Source organism: Artemia sp. Qi Xiang Cuo, chromosome 9, assembly GCF_049724085.1.
Source record: "Artemia sp. Qi Xiang Cuo chromosome 9, ASM4972408v1, whole genome shotgun sequence".
Taxonomy (NCBI): Eukaryota; Metazoa; Arthropoda; class Branchiopoda; order Anostraca; family Artemiidae; genus Artemia; species Artemia sp. Qi Xiang Cuo.
Genome location: NC_142802.1, coordinates 65501950 through 65520693, shown reverse-complemented (window position 1 = coordinate 65520693; position 18744 = coordinate 65501950). Strand labels below are relative to the sequence as shown.

The following is an 18744-nucleotide window of genomic DNA, read 5'->3' as shown; positions in this document are numbered from 1 at the left end:
ACTTCCAACTCATCAATATTTAGTGTTATCTCCATGATGCCTTGATACTGTATGATAATTTAACGCATGTCCATTATAAACAAAATCTTAAGGGCACATTGTGATGTAAGGGAAACCTTATGTAACTCCCTGATTGACCTAGAAAGAGACACATGATTCTGTCCCGTTAGCGGATCAATACATTTAGAAACATCCCCTGATTGGGACACGTGATCCTGTTCCCGTTAGCGGATCAAAACATTTAGAAACATCCCCTGATTGACCTAGAAAGAGACACGTGATCCTGTTCCCGTTGGCGGATCAATACGATTGCTCCGTTAGTATTCAGTGCGCATGCGCAAACTTCGTCCCGGAGTCAATACACTTAGAAACATCCCCTGATTGACCTTGAAAAAGACACGTGATCTTGTCCCGTTACACTCGATTATAGATGGCAGCAGAGTGTTCGTCTCGTATGTAATTACCCCTTTCTACTTTCGGTTACTATGGGTTTGAGTTCTTTACTATAGTAAAGAACTCCGTGGGCTAGCACTTGCTGCTGTAACTATGATTAATATTAATAATAACTAAAGTTATTATTAACGTTAATCATTACATGTTTAGCGTTAATAATTAAAGTATTTTAATTGGTACTTATCTGTTATAACTCCAATACTGAAGTTCTTCATCCATTGACGCACTATAGAACGGTTTCTTTCATAGTTTCTTTCAGCTTAGCGTGAGACAAGACAAATACAAGTGACAGAATAGATGGGAAATAAATAAATTGGGAAATAATGGGAAATAGATGGGAAATGATAAATACAAATTATTATATTTTTTATAATTATAAAAAATAATTATGTTCTTTTAGATTCAAATAAGAAGCTATCAAAAAAGGATAGTGCAAATCCTTGTGAATTGTTGGCAAGAGAAAATAAGAAGCTATTCAGAAGAATGAATCCTCCAGCTGTCGTGGTAATTATCTCTTCATTGTAGATTCCAGAGCAAATATTTTTCATAATAACATGGCAAAATTGAGTATATGGCAATATATATATATATATATATATATATATATATATATATATATATATATATATATATATATATATATATATATATATATATATATATATATATATATATATATATATATATATATATATATATATATATATATATATATATATATATATATATATATATATATATATATATATATATATATATATATATATATATATATATATATATATATATATATGTATAAACATATATATATGTATATATATATATATATATATATATATATATATATATATATATATATATATATATATATATATATATATATATATATATATATATATATATATATATATATATATATATATATATATATATATATATATATATATATATATATATATATATATATATATATATATATATATATATATATATATATATATATATATATATATATATATATATATATATATATATATATATATATATATATGAATTTTCGAAAAAACTGCCTAGTGGAAAATAATTGCCACCCGACACTTAATCAGGAATGGTAACTATTGTTTCGGTTGATTTTAGTTTATTGTTTAATATGAATGCTAGATATGTGATATCATTGAGCAAATTTAAAATGGAGGAGCAATTATGCTTTGCTGTGAAACTGAACATTTTATATATAAAAAAAATTGTTTAAGTAAAAGTTTATTGTGAAAAGAAATTTATGGTGATTTCGAAAAAGAGCCTGAAACCGCTTGAATATAGCGTCAGATCGAAATAAAAAGTGCACCATTGGAATCAGCAGGGTCCAAAACCTTTTGCAGGATAATTACAGTCTCCCATCCTGAACACCCAGGAAATGACTTTTGCATGGTTAGCACTGATGTCTACTTTTTTTTCTTTTTTTTCACCAGGGCTAGCCAATGACCAGAACATCATTGAGAGATGTTTGATGGCTCATTCGAATGGAAATTGAATTTGCTAGTGCCCTTTTTAAGTGACCAAAAAGGTTGAAATGCACATAGCCCCCCCCCCCCGTCCCTGCAGGCCCGCCCCCCCAAACTAGTACTATAAAAATTTTGAGATAGCCATTTTGTTTAACTTAGTCCAAAGGTCCAATTTATATGGTTTTGATGATGATCTGGCCCTCCATAGTCCCTGGAGAAGGGCTGTATGTGGTATTGGGCGTATTGATATCACGTGTATCGATATCGGGCGCATTGGTATCACATGTATCGTATCGGGAATATCGGTACCGGTATCCGTTGTTTGTTGTTTTCAGTCATTTTCTAGGCTCATTTTTTAAAGCATGTCCCGACAAGGTATCATGGTTGCAGCGGTAGCTACAACCTAGTAAGCGAACCACAACCCATAGTAACCAAAAGTTATAAAACGCGATCTGAAAAAACTGTCTAGTGAAAAGAAATTGCCATCTGACATTGAATCAGGAATGTTAACTATTATTTCGGTTCGTCTTAAAAGTAAAAGCTTATTGCGAAAAGTAATTTATGGTGTTTTCGAAAAAAGCTTCAAACCCCTCGAAAATGGCGTCAGATCAAAATGAAAAGTGTACCATTTGAATCAGCATGGTCGAAGATCTTGTAAAGTGAAATTACAGTCCCCCTCCCTGAACAACAAGGAAAATCACTTTTGCATCGGTAGCACTGATCTGTCTCCCGTTTTTTTTTTCTTCAACATGCCTAGTGGGCTACCATAACATCAAAGAGAGATAATTAATTGGTTATTCAAAAGCTATTTCTCATCTCTACGTTTTTTTTATAAATTCCGCCATCTGAAAGTGCCATATGGCAATAAAATGGCACTTTTTGTGCCATTTCTCAAGGGGTGACACTAGCAGGCTACCAGAACATCGTAGACAGATTTTTTAGAGCTCATGTAAAAGATATTGCTCATATATACGTCTTTCATATAAATTCCACCAGCAGTAAGTTCCAAATGGCACTAAAAACGGCACTTTTGGTGTCGTGACTCAAGTAGGAAAGATGGGGCTACTGGGCTATCAAAATATCTGAGGATGATATTTAATTGCTTATTTGAAAGCTCTTACTTTTACATACGTGCTTTTTTCAAATCCATCATCCGTAAGTATAACTCAAAATTGAGAACAGCACTTTTAGTGCTGTTTCAAAATTAGAACTGCTCTGTATTAAAAGATATGTACCGTTTTAATAGTTATGTTCCAGAACCCTTAACTGAAGGTTCACAAGAACCCCTCCCGTACACTCCCCTCCAAGCCCCTTTGGTAAGTTTCATAAATTGTCTGCTCATCTGCAAGCTACTGAAACATAAGCAGGCTACCACATCATCATAGATAGATGCTTAATGGCTCAATTAAAAGCTATTGCTTATATTTACTAGGTTTTTGAAAATTCTACCATCTATTAGATTTCGCAGATTTTAATGTTTACTAGTTTCTGAGGAGAATTTCCAATGAACTCTTTGTCATGGTTGAAGCATTAGCTGCAACCTAGTAAAGAGCGAACCACAGTGCATAGTAACTAAAAGTTCAAATATGTTAAAACAGTCGTTGTTTCTTATTTTTTCCACGCCTAGCGGGTTACTAGAACAACATAGAAAGATGCTTAAGAGTTCATTCTAAAGACGTCACAATACACCGTACAAGTACATTATACTTGCAATCAGTGTTTAGAGTCGCCAAGGATATGCTATTCCAGTGTGTTCAAAGAGAGGTGTTGAAGTTGCCCAGGCTATAGGTAATATTCTCTAACAGGACTCTTATATGAAAATTCAAACGAATCGTATTAGTAAATTTGTTAATCCCCATGTTGCAAAAGTACTAGTAAAATATAATACACTGCTCTATCATAGTCATAATCCTAATAAGGATGCATTGGCTGAACGATTGATAAGAACTCTTGTCTTTTAATTTCAAGATATTGTAGATTGAAAAATACACCTTCTTTTATTCATGATTTAGATAAATCATGTTGATTTATAATCAACGACCTCATCGATCATTGTCCAACTCAACCCCAACGGAAGTTCTTCATTCTGATCATGACTCAATTGATCCTTTTTTTAAACAATATTCCAATGACACGATTATGAAGAAGAAGAAAAAATTCAATGTGGGTGATACTGTTCGAATAAATAGAACAACTAATGTCTTTGAAAAGGGCAATTACTTGTAGTCCACAGAACTTTTTAAAGTGGCAAAAATCCTAGATACTAAACCCATAACTTATCGTTTGCGCGATACCAAAGATGAAGAGATTCTCGGCGGCTTTTATGACTATGAACTACAAAAAGTTAAAAATAACAGTCACATCTACCAAATTAAAAATATATTAAAGAGTCGTACTCGCCGGTCTAAGAAATAGTTGCTTATTCGGTGACTATGATGCCACTCTGATTTTTATTCCTGGATCAGTGTTGAAGATATTGACAATGCCCAATGATTTTTATGTAACATTTATGTCCAACGTTTCCAATCCTGTCTACAACGACTTGAATAAAAACAAGTGATTTTTGGACGAAACTCACCCCGCCATTAAATTCGATGACGGGAAGTATGAAGTGGCTCTTGTCGACTGTATTCTCAAAAATACCTACGACATCCTGAGAAAGGATCGTGTGTATGATATAAAAGTTATACCATTAGATTGGTCACTCTTTGTCAAGTATGAATGGGTTGAAGCACTTAAATCATGTGAATATCCAAAAGTCACATTGAAATATATACAATATGACAGTATGACAGATTTGTGTCGTACAATCAATAGAAAAATCTCATCTCGTGGGAATGATATATTTGAATTTAATTATTCAATGGAACACAATAGGATTTACATTAACTCTTTTGTTGAAGATGAAATAATTCATCTTAATAATAATCTGAGAGACGCTCTCGGTTAAAAGCAGAATATAATCAATGAGAAAAACGCTGGCACTGTGAGCGGGGCGAATCAGGTTATATTTGATAATTATCCGCCTGGTTTCGCCTTGGAGTCTTTTATATTTATGTATGTGTTCTTTGGCAAACATCACGGGTTGGTGATTGAAATTTCCCCCTTCTATATGATCTTGAAAAACAAACGGCCCACGAACATGTTCATTAAGATCATGTAAAGCATTGTGAGTAATTTTCAGTACACACTTCGTATATGGAACTCTGGCAGTTAAAGCTAAGATTTTACTTGGGTGATTCACTGGCAGTAACAAAAGGTTTGGCAGTGATTACATGTTATTTTAAACCCATCATCTTCGACACCATCACCTAAAATGAACAAAACAAGAATTCCATTTGTGAGTCCGGATATCAACTTCTATCTTAGTGCCCTAAGTTCACGTGAAATGGGTGTTGGATTGGATAACCACAAAGGACGTGCGATATCGTCTAACTATAATATTGTTGTTTGTTTTTCTAGACTGATTCGTTCTGCACTACGGCGTGCCACAAAAGACCTTTTACCTGCTGCATCAAATTTTTCTGTCTAAACAATACAGGATTGGGGGTAAGGCATGAATTTCACGGAGAGTATTAAAGAGAATACTCAACCGTCACCAGGAGCCGTTGGTGAACAATTAAAATTTCAGTGAAATGGGAAGGGATAAAAAAAAATGCCTTGAAACAATTCACTTATCAGTCTTTACCCAGGCAAGAAGCAAAAGATATCAACAAGGACGTTAAGGAAAACAATCAAAAATACTAGTAAGAGCAAAAGGAAATAGATTGTTGGATCAAAGAGGGATTTATTCTCTTAAGATGACTTATCTCCCCCACGAAGAATCAAATCCATCAATCAGTTCTTCATTGAATCTATTCAATGCTGAAAATATTGACGTCAGTGTCAATTGTGGCTATTACAAACAATATTATCCCCAAAACCACCCTCAGAAAATATACACTTTCAGATATTTTCAAGTGAACTCTATATTCATTGACTCATAATAAAATTGAGATGAGTGAAATGGTGCGAAGAAGAAAAAGTCACACAATAAAGCTCGAACTGCTGCCTATGGTCTGTCCTATGAAAACTATGTTCTGCACAACCTATTCAAACAAATTAATGTGTTTTTTAATGAGAAACTGGTTAGCACTAGTAATAATTTTTTCAATTGGGCAAGTTACATAAAATTTATGATTGTGAAACCAAAGGCATATGAGGAGTATAGAAGACAATAATTGGGTCAAGAATACTGGTGAGATGTTGATACTTACGGTGAGTTAATTACTGCAGTCGCCCAGGAGTATTATCTAGTCGGAAGATTAAATTATGAGTTATTCAAAATATCGCAATGGTTACCCCCCCAATTTAAAGATTGACATACAGTCACAACTAGCTACATCGAATTTCATTTTGAGAAAAACACATCCTGCAGAACCCGATGCAAATGTCATTATCACTCCGGCAATTCTTCATGTTCGAAAACTATAGGTTATATGGTCCTGTGGATTGGTAATAGAAAACTAAAGAGCCATTTGCAACATCGAACTTCTTGTCTTTCATTCGATTGCCAATTAATCTCACATTGCCAACGGGTATTGTAGCTGTTCAGAGTCATCATTTATCAATGGAGAAATCCCATTAAAACTCGCTTTGGCCTTTGTGAAGAGTGGCAGGGCCGTTGGATCTTGGACTGCATCCCCTCATGATTTTAATTTTTTCGGTCTATCTAGCCTTGTGTGCAAAGTGAATGGTATTCCACTGTACACTCTATCATTTGACAAAAAATCCTATAGAACTCTGTATGAGTTGACCATGCAATCCCTAGACCATGACTCCCAACTATTTGAAAATTTAATAACCGATTCAATGTTTTCAAAAAATCATGGTGTAATTGTTTTGGACCTGTTTGGGACCCAGGATATGAGCATAGTACGAACAGGGAATGTACGCTTAGAGTGCACATTTGCCGACGTCTTGACTGAGAGTATCACGCCAATCTCATTGAGTCAATTTGAAACCTATTGGGAAATCACACCTGACGGCAGTGTTCTACTAGACCTAGCACCATGAACACAAACCAAATAATCAGCGTATTTAATATGGATCCATACATGTTCCAGTACAATTCCTATTGCATACCATCGGATTACATTGAAAAAATTCCAAATGTTAACATTACCCTAATCATTGTTAATAGCAGTACCTCAACTTTGAAGACAGGTCATTGGCTATGCATCTTTGAAAGAATAAATAATATTGAGTTTTTGTATCCTCTTGGTCTATCGTATAAATTCTACATTCCATGCATCAGCAACTTTGTGTAGAGCAGAGGGAAAACTATCATTCAAAATCAAAGGAGAGTTGCTAAAATACACTATGCACAAGCGTGTTTAATATTGATTTTAGTGCCCTACTAATAAAATGTTCTAAAAATGTATGTGAAATTGTTTATTAATAAAAATAATGTATATACATGATAAAAAACGACTTTTCTACTCTTTAGATTTCATCTTGTACTACGTATAGGTACTTTTCGAGAAGAACTAAGGTAGGTAGATTATCTGAATTCACGGTATACTGATCCTGATGTGCTGCAATGTCAGGGTCACATTTTCTACCGTAGAGTGTAACTTCACTCTTATCATACCTCTCTGTATATTCAATGATACTATTCTCATTCATTTTGTAGAATTCGCATTTGTCAATTTGCTTATTTGAAGCAATGTCACCAACAGTGTCCTCAAGTGGCGAATATCATTCCGTCACAGCCAAATAAAAATCAGTGGGCTTATAATCATAGTAGTCATTGTCCTCACATCGATGACGTAGAAACCTAATTCTCTTGTTGTTCCAACAGTTGAATCGCTGGCCTGGCTCCTCCTCCAAGAACAATCTAAAGTCACTACAATACCAATTTCTAAGCAATAAACTAAAATCACGCTTAGGATTCTTTCCAACCATACCAGGATATGTATTCTCCCACTGATTACATTTATCATAGTGGCAATTAAAGCATAGATGCCCTCTAGGATGAGAGTCACACACCCCTTCAAGACATGAATTACAACCTTTAATTTGCACAGCATATCCTCTATGGAATTTACACTGGTTGCATAATATACACTTTTCTTCATACTCATCAATCATTGTACAATTCTCACATGATGACCAGCTGCCCAGTCTGTACATGCATAGTGGACATGTATGGAACATTGTTTCATGTGTTGACACTCTCACCACCATAGTGAAACTGAGCTACTATCAACAAATTGAGTGGGATAGAGAGAGAGAGAGGAGTAAATCATCTTCGAACACCATTTTTCTCATGAAAAGTCTTAAATTTCTAAGCTAGTGTTTAAAAGCATATCCACAATATTATTTTGCTGTATCGTAATTAATATGTCAATAAATTGTGTAAATGCCTTTGGACCACAACGTAAAAGCTTCATGCAATAGTCTAATGATGGAGAATCAGTTTTCATTACATCGATAAGCATTCCCTGAGAAAATATCTTCCTTTGAATAGATAACTCTAGAAAATCATCATCTAAAATGAAACATTTTTTCATAAACACAAGATTCTCCGTGATTCGCTCTATTTCAAATCTCTCCATTTTTTAGAGTCCTATAACGCACAACCCACTTCAGACTGACCAGAACTCTTTTTTTTCTACTTTAAAAAATATACGCTAGCCTACTATAGAAAGAAAAATATTCTTGATTTAGAAACAGTTTTATTGAGCATAATTACAACAATAATAATCACTGGTTCAATTTGTTTTCATCAATATATTTTACTAGTGCATCTATTGCTGCCTGAAGTCTATTTATATGTACTATATTCAGTTTCACAGTAAAACATAATTGCTTCTTCATTTTAAATTTGCTCAATGATATCACGTATCTACCATACATATCATCTCATTCAAGGCTTAGTCTACATCCTCGTGTTATTTCCACAGCCACGTTTGGTACTCTCGCCCTTGTATCATTACTGCTACCGGCTCCATCATCAAGCTCCAATAGTGTAAATGTTCCACTCATTTTCTCTACTAATATCGTCTCAAATAAACTATTATCTGAATTCAATTCTCTTACTAATAAGAACTACAATGAAAATCACCTCTTTTATTTGAATCCAATTACTAATCAAGTTAACGTATATGGAGAAGCCTCCGCTTTCTCCGATTGGCCCCAAAAATGGGTGTTGCCTCAGAAACCCGTCTGGTAACTCATGTATCGTTCATAGTAATAGGTGACTGTCCTTGGTAAGTCAATGTGCCGTTCAAACTGCACTGTATATTCATGCCTCGGGCGTAGGATTGAAAGCTTTATATAGATTACTACTTCTAGCCTGGAGGTAAGGCACTTTTGTTTTTTTAATTTCTTACTAAAAATAAGAAAAAGTTTTTTATAAATCTAGTGTTTCCGCACCAACCCCACTCTATTGACACCAAAGGCTTTGTCTTTTTGTCCTCCCCATTGAAGAAATTCCAATGGTGTTATATTTACTAATTTTTGTTTAAAAAAATAATTATTGTTTTAAAAAATAGAGTTTTGAGAAAGAGTCAAAATTTAGCGTAAAGAGCGGGGCGTTGAGGAGGGGAGACCCCCTTTTATATACGGAATAATTTCTGTTCGTTTTAAGTTTTAATGTCGCTCCTTGCTTTCAGTTAAAAAAAACTTGTTTTTTATTTATTTTCTGAACGTTTTTGAATTAATGCAGGTTTTGATTTTGGCTCACTGTACATGAATAATTAAAACCAAATTTGCATAGTAATTTTAATTTTTTTCTTGGCTAAATGGCTTTCTCGAAAGTTGTTTAATTTTATTTACGAACGTTTTTATTAGTAATAAATATACGTAGCTTACGAATTAACTTACGTAACAAACTTCTATATTCATATATTTTTAATACGTATATCAGGGGGTTCGCCCTCTAGTCAATACCTCGCTCTTTACGCTAAAGTTCGAATTTTGTTCCAATTCTTTAAAAATGACCTCTTAATCACAAAGGCTGTTAGAGTAAATTGCTCTAATGAAAGTAATAAAAAAAACTTTAGCGTAAAGAGCGATGTATTGACTAGAGGGTAAACCCAATCATATGCGTAACAATTTCTTTTCTGTTTAAGTTTTGACGTTGCTTTTTTTATATAATTAAAAATTTTTTTATACAATAAAAACTTGTTTTTTTTATATAATTTCTGATCGTTTTTTTAAATAATGCTGGGAAATCCGGCGTCCCTTTCATGGCAATGTCCCTTCCCCCATGGATAGATCCTCCCACGTGACCCCCGATCCACCCACCCCCCACTACCAGAAAAAATCCCCTCTGAAAACGTTTATACTTCCCAATAACCAATACTATATGTAAACATTGGGCAAAGTTCATAACTTGCAGCCCTTCCCCCGGGGACTGTGGGGGATTAAGTCATCCTCAAAGACACAGTTATTATATTTTTCGACCATGCTGAACAAAATGGCTATCTCAATTTTTTTTTTTATTAGTTGGGTCTATTTATGCACGGGTAAACAAAGTCCTTTACCGAGTCATGAAGTTCCAAAGGTATTTCACCAACAATAGGCTGAATTCCAGGGGGGGGCTTACCTGGTTTAATTGACACTTTTAATGCTATATAATAGAAATCTCAAACCAAAAATATAAAAAAGGCAGTATCCTTCAGCCATGAGGGGAGGGGGGCCCCCCCCCCTTATGGGCGTCCATGCTCGGCTATGCGATGTGAAGCACAATGTTAACTGAATTGGAAGAAACAAATTTTAGGGGATTGGGGGAGGGGGGTGCTCACATTTGTGTTACCCTTCGGAAGAAACGCACCCGTAATCTTTCTTTACCTTAAAATCACTTCTCTTTACTTTCACTTTACTTTCTCTACCTATGCGTTTTATATAAATTCCGCCGTGTGCAAGTGCCGTATGACGCGAAAAAGGCTCTTTTTATGCCGTTTCTTGAGGGTTGGGGCTAGCGGGCTACCAGAACATCTTAGATTGTATCATTGTAATAATTATGGTCCAAAACCCTTAACTGGAGGTTTGCAAGAACACCTCCAGCAACTTCCTCCTCCAGTCCCCCTTAATAAGCTACGTAATTAAAGTCCTACAAACACCAATATATTAAATTATATTATTAGAGCGTGGTTCTGTCACTACAGCGCTGGACTTAAAATTAGATTATCATGTGTTCGACTCTAGCTTGGATTTTTTTCGATCATGGTTTGTCCCTTCTTATGATTACTTTTCAGATAATCCACTATTTTTGCAAACGTGATGCACTCATTTTTTAAGCCATATCCCGGGAAAGCTGATTTTAAACCTATTACTCATATATCCGTGTTTTTTTTTTTATCAATTTGACCATCCAAAGTGCCATATAGCACTAAAAATTGCACTTTTGGTACCACTTCTTAAGTGAAAGAGTTTGGAAGCATAAAACGGTACCATTGCAATAATTATGGTGCAAAATCCTTAAATGTAGGTATGTAAAAACCCCTCACGTATACTCCCCCTCCAAAACCTCTTAGTAAGTTTCATAAATCGTCTACTCATCTTAAAAGTAAAATATTATTGAGAAAACAAATTCACTAAAATTTAAAACTTGTCAACTAAATAGTCGAGGACTGTTAGCTCAAAAAGGTATCGAACCCGTAAAAAATTCCACTATAAACGAAAATGGTACCAAAATAATCAGAAAAAAATTCAGTACATCATAATAAAAGTTCTTATAACTCTGAGTGGGGCGAGTACCCGAAAAACAGGGGAAAAGGGGGAAATGCGAGGGAAAATGCGAAAAATGCCGAACATGACCAGAAAATAATTTAAAGTGAATTTTCTGAGGTTTTCACATACGCTGATTACAAAATTGACATCTAAAATTCAGTATAGAAAAAGAGTACTAAGGAGAACGGGGGAAAAGGGGACAGAGGGGAGAAAAGAGAAGAAGACAGGGTAGGGGTAGAAAGTGGTTTGAAAGCTATTTTCTGGGGTATTCCTATCTGGTGATTACGAAATTGAGAACCAAAATGATATAAAAAAATTGATTAACATAAAACGGGGAAATGGGGGGGGGGTGGGGGAGGGGAAAAAGGGAAATATACAGGGTAGGGGTAGAAAGCATGTGGAAATGTTTACAAATGTTAATACAGGAGATCTATAGTGGTTCGGCTACCCCATAGGTTCGAAAAGGCAAAAAAAAAAAACTCGAGAAAGAAATACGGAAAGATACTGAAATTACTTTATTCCGTAATGCAGAAACTGACGGGCCTAGAGTACAGTACTAGTGAACAGCACGTTACTGCGACCGCAGCACGAATAAAGAGAGATACTAAGGATCTACTGACGTTTCTTTAATTCCTTCTAGAGAACTGTCCTTTCACTATGTCCACAGAGCTTAGAGGTACAGTTTCCGGGCTTATTGCCCAAAAAGGTGTCAATGCAGAGGATGCTAAAGCTGTAGGTGAGCTCATCCTCCAGCACATTGATGGCCACTCCGTCGAAAGTTTTTCATTCAGGAAGAAAGACAAAGTCGTTGCACTGGCATCCGATGGGAACATAAGGATAGATGGCGAGATTTTGTATATCGACCCTGCACTGCTTTTTCAACGTCTTTCGACTGCTGCCCATACATCTGAAAATGACATGGCAGAAACTCTACGTTACGAACTCTGCAGTTATCCGCCCGCTTTGTTTGAGAATTCTGGCATAATGCGTCAGCCAGACAAACCTGCACTAGCGAAAGCAATATGGAAAGAAGCGAAAACGGACTCGATTCACCACCTGCCAGTGTCAGATCGTGTCACTGTAGTTGACGGAGGTTGGCTGCTTCAGCAAGTACCTTGGAAGATTGGTGATACTTATGATTCAATCTTTGACAGCTATATTAGTTTCGTTACTCGACGCTGTACCTCCCCTACTGTTGGCTTCGATGGATACAGTGCTGGTCCAGCCACGAAAGATGCTACCCACAACCGACGGTGTAAGGGAAGCCAGCATCAAGTGATCGATTTCAGTTTAGGGATGAAGCTCCAGAAAAAGGAGGAAGAGTTTTTGAGCAACTCTCAGAACAAACACCAAATTATAAGCTACATCGGGGAAAAACTCAGAGCCAAAGGATTTGAAGTCGTCCATGCAAAGGACGATGCTGACTATCTAATCGTGAAGACTGCCGTAACGAAAGAAGAAAACTCTGAAACAATAGTTCTTGGCAACGACACTGACCTTCTGATTCTACTCTTGTATCACCTCCCGCCTAATGCAAAAACACTTTACTTCGAATCGTCAACGAACGCAAAAGAAGCGATAACACGGTTCTGGTGCCTCAACGAAGTTAAAAAAAAATGGGAGAAGTATCCAGGCTACTTCTGGTAGGGCACGCACTCTTGGGATGTGACACGACCTCACGAGTTTTAGGACTTGGAAAGCAAGCTTTGCTACCTCTTTTGAAGAAGAGCGAAGTCTTCAGAAAAAAATGCGAAGTGTTTCTGGATGAATCATTGTCTAAAGATGAAATTGTGAAAGCGGGTGAATATCTTCTCCTCAGCTTGTATAAAGCACGACCAAACGAAGATCTCACTAAGCTGCGACATCGAATTTTCTTGGAAAAAGTTTCTTCGTCAAATACTATGGCGTTTGTTAAGCCTGATAGGTTTCCGCCAACCGAAGCTTCAGCTTCATTCCACTCCCAGCGAGTGCGCATCCAGGTATCCCGTTGGAAAGGAGAACCAGCTGACCTTGACCTGCCTGACTGGGTTTGCGTCCTCGGGGACCATAAATACTCACCTGTGATGATCGATTTGTTGCCCGCACCTCAGACTCTTTTGAGTGTCGTGAGATGCAACTGTAAGACAGACTGCGAGAACTCGCGATGCAGCTGCAAGAAAAATGGATTAGCGTGTACGTTCGCGTGCGGAGAATGTCAGGGTATAAACTGTTTGAACAGGGACAACGAGATTGTCGAAGATGAGGAGCTCGACTAGTGACATCAATGCTGTGTTTTTCAAGTCAACTCTACTGCCTTAAAAAGTGCAGATTTTACCTATAGTTACTGAAGTTCTTCTTTTAGTTTTTTATTCAACGATATTGCCTTCGAAAGTACAAATTTTACCTATAATAGCGGAAGTTTTATACTGTGATCACTGCCAAGCGGTTGTTTTCTTTATGTTTAGTAATTCAAATGGTTGTAAGAAATGTCTGTGATTCAAGAAAGTAAAAGTTTGATACTTAAGCGAGTTATTTTGTCCATAGGCCAACTTATTAGCCATTAGCAGCTGGCTCAGTAGTTAGGCTTCCCGTCCCCTTTTCCATTATTTCCTCCAGTTTTGTTCGGTTTTCATGGTTCTCGTTTTCTTTCCTTCATTTTAGGTGTCAGTTTCGTGATCAGCAGATAGGAAAACCCCAGAAAACACATTTCAAACTGATTTCTACCCCTGACTTCAATTGTCCTTTTTCTTCCCCTCTTTCCCCCTTTTCCCCCGTTATGGTGGGGCTCATGTTCTTTATTTCATTTCAGATGTCAGTTTCGGGATCAGCAGATAGAAAGACCCCAGAAAACATATTTCAAAGTGCTTTCTACCCCTACCCTGTATTTTTAAATTTTTTCCCCTCGTCCCCCTGTTCCCCCCGTTTCCCATAGTACTTTTATTCTATACTGAATTTTAGATGTCAGTTTCGTGATCAGCGTATGGGAAAGCCCCAGAAAACTCACTTTCAACTATTTTCTGGGCATGTTCGGCATTTTTCCCAATTTCCCCCGCATTTCCCGCTTTTCCCCTATTTTTCGGGTACTCGCCCCACTCGGATTTATGGGGACTCTTAGTATGTTATACAGAATTTTTTTCTGATCATTTTGGTACCATTTTCGTTTATATTACAATTTTTTCCGGGTCAAACCCTAAAAGTCCTGGACTAAAAAATATACCAACAATTAAGCTTGATTGGTCAACAGTTTTGAATTGAACCTTCAAACTTCACTCTGCGATGAAGCCTGTGTGCTAGTTCTAACGGCGGTAATTGAGGAAAAGGGACGTCCTTATTCTCTTAGTTTTGCTCTTGTCTAGGTTTTGAAAAACACTTTTTTTTGGTCATTTCATTGGAAAAGCAACTTGTTTCATTTAAATGTTGGGGAAACAACCGAAAGTGCACTTTGTGGGAATGTGCTATTAAGCAAACTTATAAAAAGCGATTAAGTATAAATATAAGCTTTTAAATGAGCCCTTAAACAGCTCTCTTTTTTTACAGTAGCTTTCTAGTTTCTGCTAGTCAGTAGGTGATTTATAAAGCCTTGTCTTCATTAAGGCTTGTGCAAGCGAAGTTGGCCGAATAAAAACAGCTTTTTGCTCATCGACAAACAAACGTTCCTGAAAAACATGTATTGTTTTGTAAAGTATGGATAATGAAATTTATGTTATAGACTGAAAGTTTTTCTTAGCTGTCAAGGTTGTTTGCAGTGTTTTCTAGAGGTGTCTTATCTCCCCTAGATCGGTGATAATTAGAAATTATGTTAAAAATAAGTTTTCAACTGTAAATAAGAAGTAACATTAGAACTTAAAACGAACATACATTATTCCGTATAAATAAAAAAGATTATGGCAGCGTTGTTTCTAATTTAAATTTTAATCAAAAACTGTTCGTTTAATTTAAAAAAAAAAGTTTTCCCGAGGGAAGTAAAGAGTGAAGTTGAAACTTAAAACCGACAAAAATTATTATTTCACAGCCGATTTAATACATATCAATAAAACTAGTTCAAATAAGCCAACTAATTATGTTTCCATATGGTTCTAAGATTATACAAAACTAGCGCTTTACTGAAAACATAAAATAATATAGGAGTTTTGGTACAGTAAAAGCAAACCAATTAAGGACACTTTTTACAGAATAAAAATATTATCAATCCTTTTTAGGATCATTCCCTTTTAAGATAAAGCAACAATCCATTTTAGGATTTGGCTTTATTTATTTTTACGTTTAATTTAATATTACTTCTGCGCAATGGCTCAATTCAATGACTGGCTCTCGTTTTGGTTCTGAAAAGGACAATTCATGATTAGTTTGTACACAAGTTCGAAGTAAAGCCATCTTGGTAGTATTAGGACAAAAGACTAGCTTCAGAATTTGTATCATACCTTGAAATTCACTGTTGTATAGAGAGAAATAATGAAATTTCCAGAGTTCATGTTATGTCTTATTTGATTCATTTCTAAGTAATACTAAAGCATATTTCTTACAATTTAAGACTGTATATTACCCACTATTGGTATTATAGCCGGCGAGACTAAAATGCTGCTTGATAAATAAATCTAATATTTATATATGATGTTCAATTACTTCGCGGTTGTTTAAAAAATATTTAGTTTTACGCTTATGTTTTTAAGATAATTTTAATTGTATACTGAAAGTTACTGATGTCATAACATGTGTAAGACTACCAAAAGCTTTATAGATTCGTTTAATGTTGTCAGGCTACATACTCACTTTTAACTCTTAAATCAATAATCCTGTTTTTTATTCTGGACTTTTGTGTTTTCAGTAAAGCGCTAGTTTTTTACAATCCTAAAAGCATAAAGGGAAACATAATTAGTTACTTTATTTGTAATAGTTTATTGATATGTATTAAATAGGTTGTGAAGTAATAATTTTTGTCCGTTTTTAGTTTCAAATTCGCTCTTTACTTCCCTCGGGAAAACTTTTTTTTTTAATTAATAAAAGAGAAGAGCTAAACAAGGTTTTCACTGGTTTCACGGTAAATATACTGCATTGGTAAATGAATTGGGTTTGATAAAAGAGAAGAGTGAAACAAGGTTTTCAGTGGTTTACCGGTAAATATACTTCATTGATAGATAAATTGGGTTTGATGAAAGAGAAGAGCTAAACAAGGTTTTCATTAGTTTCACGGTAAATATACTTCATTGGTAAATTAATTGGGTTTGATAAAAGAGAAGAGTTAAACAAGGTTTTCATTGGTTTGACGGTAAATATACTGCATTGGTAAATAAATTGGGTTTAATAAAAGAGAAAGAGTTAAACAAGGTTTTCAGTGGTTTCACGGTAAATGTATTTCATTGGTAAATAAATTGATATATAAATTGAAAAAAAAGGGATTGGTTACACGGTAAGTTGGGTTTAGTAAAAGAGAAGAGCTAAACAAGGTTTTCATTAGTTTCACGGTAAATATACTTTATATGTAAATAAATTGGGTTTGATGAAAGAGAAGAGCTAAACAAGGTTTTCATTGGTTTTACGGTAAATATACTTCATTGATTAATAAATTGGTAAATAAATTGAAAAAAGAGATTGGTAACACGGTAAGTAAGTTGTGTTTAATAAAAGAGAAATGCGAAACAAGGTTTTCATTAGTTTCACGGTAAATAGACTTTATTGGTAAATAAATTGGGTTTGATAAAAGAGAAGAGTTGAAAAAAGGTTTTCATTGTTTTCATGGAAATAATGGTGCTATACTTTATTTCTTTATTACAAAAAAAAATAAAATAACTAAAGTAGTTAATATACTACTCTTTAACAAGCCTTTGATTTACTTTAAAATGAGTTGTTTGCAAATATTTGCCCTAAAGTCTTACAACCAAACACGTACTTGATCCCACTACTGCCAGGTACCATCTCTGAGAAATGGGTATCGAATTTGGGTAGGCTTAAGCCCTACATAAAAACACTTTCAGTTAAAAAAAAAAATTAGCTATGGCAAAATATTTTCAATTATTGAAATATGACAAAACTGGCAAAATAGTTTGAAAACTGATTCATCAGTCATAAAATCCGTCTTTGGTCTGCAGTGATAGGTCGAATTAATCCTTTTATTTATGTTCTTTAAGACTAGAAAGCAATCCTGAGGCCATCTTTAAATAAGAAGTATAAACCCTTATCTGAAACATTACTTACTACCTCATTTTATCTATCCTCAGATGGTATTATGTGCATCATAAGTATTCTTTGGACGGTCTCATCTTTTTCTACCATCCAGAAAGATATCATATGCGGCTCTTTTGCATTCTCGAAACATATCTCAAACATATCCGCTTGTTCATCTTAGTACAGCAATGCTGAAATGCTGACATTTGTATTACCGCAGCTTAAATACTTCAAAGTGGGGTAGAGAGTAGCAGTAAGCGTGAAAAATTGAAAGGATGCTATTACGATGCTTAGGTTCCTCTTTCAGAGAAAAAGCAGCCATAACCATCGTATGTTACTATCCTTGAAAGTTATAATGTTAAATTCTAGAAAAGTAAATTAAACGTCGCCTATGTGCCCTATGCGCCCAAAATAGCTCTGGAAGAGCTTTTTTCTTTTTTTTTTCTTTCATCTAGATTCAAAATCAAAATTTATGCATGACCTTTGTTTAATCTATCGATAAATAACCATAAATGCCCACAAACAAGTATTCATCGATAGCAAGTATTGTTTTTTTTCCTAGTTAGAAAATAGCTTTTTGTATGTTGTTTCTTCTCCTAGCCTAGAAATTCATCCAAACGTCAAATCTTGTTAGCTGATTACAAGGCTATGAAGAGCGTCTACATAATTAAGATACTTCATCCTGGGATTAAGAACTCGAGCAATATGTAAGTTTTACTTTGTATGGTCTTTTAAAGGTTATATTATTTTACAAGGATATAAGTCCACAAATTCACACAGTATAAGCGGTGAGGTTGTGTTGACTATGTTGTTATTAGGTTTTGTTTGGTTATATTGTTAGCAGGCCTGGATTTACCAATAGGTCCACTAGGCCTGGACCTAGGGGTACACAATGCCAGGTGGCGCAATAAATTATCACTGAGTGATT

The 18744-nt window shown here is 35.1% G+C and overlaps 1 protein-coding gene across 1 annotated transcript in view; it reads left to right on the top strand.

The window, feature by feature from the left end:
- Pbp49 (proximal sequence element A Pbp49) overlaps positions 1 to 18744 on the top strand; it is a 204723-nt gene that overhangs the window by 126903 nt on the left and 59076 nt on the right. The window contains exons 4-5 of the mRNA XM_089094144.1: positions 854 to 957; positions 18417 to 18523. Coding sequence (XP_088950270.1) covers positions 854 to 957; positions 18417 to 18523 — 211 coding nt within the window. The remainder of the gene's footprint in view (positions 1 to 853; positions 958 to 18416; positions 18524 to 18744) is intronic.